At 56.6% G+C, this 2,489-nt stretch overlaps 1 protein-coding gene across 1 annotated transcript; it reads right to left on the reverse strand.

Annotated features, from left to right (window-relative positions):
* Positions 1-397: 397 nt before the first annotated feature.
* On the reverse strand, positions 398-2,178 carry RBMXL2 (RBMX like 2). The gene has a single exon (XM_070803741.1). The coding sequence runs from the start codon at positions 2,014-2,016 to the stop codon at positions 826-828; it is 1,191 nt and encodes a 396-aa protein (XP_070659842.1). The 5' UTR covers positions 2,017-2,178; the 3' UTR covers positions 398-825.
* Positions 2,179-2,489: the final 311 nt, after the last annotated feature.

The raw sequence follows: 2,489 nt of genomic DNA on the forward strand, positions 1-2,489 counted from the left end.
TTTCTTAATAATTTGGTGGTGAAAATGAATGGTATTGATTTTAAGAGGGGTGGTTTGCAGCTTTGTGGTTGGCTGGCCAAATCTTTAATATAGTATTCCATCCTACTTCAACACAAGAATGGTATTTTGGGGAGCAAGAGAATAGGAAATTCTGCAGATTTCAAAGTATGAAAAAAGGCAAAATATGCCCAGCAATTTCTTTTTTTTTTTTTAAGACTTACTTGTGAACAGAACTTTCTTTCTTTATATATACTGATCTAAGCGGTTTCTGTTGTTGCTGTCAGTTGTTTGCTTTTTAATACAGGTTAACACTGAGATTTAGTTTGAAAGACACCTTGAAATCTCAGGAGCAGCACACACCAGTCGCTCCCACTCAACCCCACCCCCACCCCCACGCTCCAATCTAGTTGGGTTGAATGTAAAGAATGGTCCAATTTTCCATCTTAGGAAAATTTGTAAAATTTTCTTTGTAAAAGATCTTAGAACTTTCGGCCTCATTTATCAGGAAAATTTAGAAGGAAGAAAGCCTTTAGGAGAATTTCTACTTGGAAACATAAGACGACTAGTAAGCAGGTTCAAATCGTATGCTTTTAAATGAGCTTGTTGAAAGAAACGTTAACAATTCCAGAACGAAATCAAAACGAGTTTAAACTTTTCCTCTCAAATGCACACACACAAAAATAATCATGGAGAAGTTAACAGGAAACTTTTAAAAAGTGAAAAACAATTCTTCCTTGCACTAGTCCTTGGGTAGTTACCACAGAACAGGCTCTTCTTCTCTGGAACTTCTTTGAAACATGGTTTTGGTCCCAAGGTCTGCTGGTCTTAGTATCTGCTCCGGCCTCCTCCTCCTCCTCTCTCCGAGCGGCTCCCCAGGCGGCCTCCGCCTCGGGGGACCTTGCGGCCCGACCGGCTGTAAGACTCGCGCGGGGGCGGACACCCCCTCTCCACGGACTGCGGCAGCCCGCGATCCGCTCTGCCTACCCGGTCGCGGCCCCCCGAGTAGCGCTCGCTCCGGCCCCCAGCATAACCGTCGCGGCCGCCGCCATAGGCGTCGGGCGAGCAGCCGCGGTACTCCTCATAGCGGCCGCCGCCGCCACCATAAGATGGAGGGGGCCCACGCGCGGGGGCGGCGCTGCGCGGGTCCCCGTAGCTCTCGAAGGTATCTCGGTAGGAGCCTCCGCTAGGGTGATCCGCGTAGTCGCGGTCGCGCCCCCCGTAGCCGTCTCGGTCGCCGTAGCCTCTCGATGGACACTCATCCCGGGCGCTGGAGTGGCCGTAGTCGCGGTAGGTATACTCTCTGGGCGAGGGGACAAAATCCCGGGCGTCGCGGGCGCTCGAGTAGTCGCGGCTGGAGTAGCCATCTCGGGGAGAGTAGCCCCCCTCCCGGGAACCCAGGTAGGGATCCCGGCGCGGGGGCGGCGGATCTCGGCGCGGCGGGCCCTCATAGCCGTCTCGACCTCGCGCGGCCGGAGCCCGCCCGCGCATTCCACCACCGCCGCCGCTGCGCGCAGGGCCCGACGGCGCGGCCCTCTTGGGGGGCGGGCCGGCCCTCCGCGGTGGTGGCGGCCCGCGCTTCATGGGTAGCGGGGCCCGGGAGGGCCGCAGGTCGAAGTCGCCCGCGTAGCCGCCATCATCCGCAGGCCCTCCGCGGGACGGGGGGCGCCGCGGACCGCCGCCGCGGGCCCCGCGCAGGCCCCTCGAGCGGCCCCGGCTGCGGGACAGGGGTGGGCCCCGCCGGCCGCTCTCGAAAGCCGGTTTGGTGGCCTGGGCCACCTTGATGGCCTTACCATCCAGGGACTTGCCGTTCATGTCTCTCACGGCGGCCTTCGCGTCTGCCGGACTTTCGAAGGTGATGAACGCGAAGCCCCTGGACTTGTTGGTTTCTCGATCTTTCATCAACAGCACCTCGGAAATGCGGCCATACTTGCCAAACGTAGCCTCGAGGGATTTCTCGTCAGTTTCGAGGTTGAGTCCTCCAATGAAGAGCTTCCCCGGGCGATCCGCTTCCACCATGTCTGCCGGTCGGGTGGTCGGTCAGTGGCGGTGTGGCGAAGGCGAGCAGTCGTCGTGCCTTCTGAGCCCGCTGGTCGAGGGCGGCTCCTACTGGTCGGGCGCCGCGTCGTCGCGAAACCCCGGAACTGCAGTCTCGCCCCTCGCTGCGCAGGCGGAACGCTCCGGTTTGTGCCTCTCTGATCTGGTTCCCTCAGCCTTCTCGGCTCTAGCTGGTTGTGATTGGTTGGTAGTGCCAGGGCCGTAGTTCCCCGTCGAGGAAGATTGACGGTTTTGTAACTTTTATTCCAGTCGTTAAACTTCGGCTGATTAATCTATCCTTGAATTTTGTACATAAAATGTATTAAGAATAAGATGTTTTGCATTGCCAAGGGGGAAGAGAGAACTTGGTAAGTGGAAGGTTCCCTGGTAGAATAGGAAAGAGAGGGAGTCATTCTTTGGATGCACCATCTTTCCCTTCTCCATTTTCTTCCGTT

Source organism: Bos indicus, chromosome 15, assembly GCF_029378745.1.
Source record: "Bos indicus isolate NIAB-ARS_2022 breed Sahiwal x Tharparkar chromosome 15, NIAB-ARS_B.indTharparkar_mat_pri_1.0, whole genome shotgun sequence".
Lineage (NCBI taxonomy): Eukaryota > Metazoa > Chordata > Mammalia > Artiodactyla > Bovidae > Bos > Bos indicus.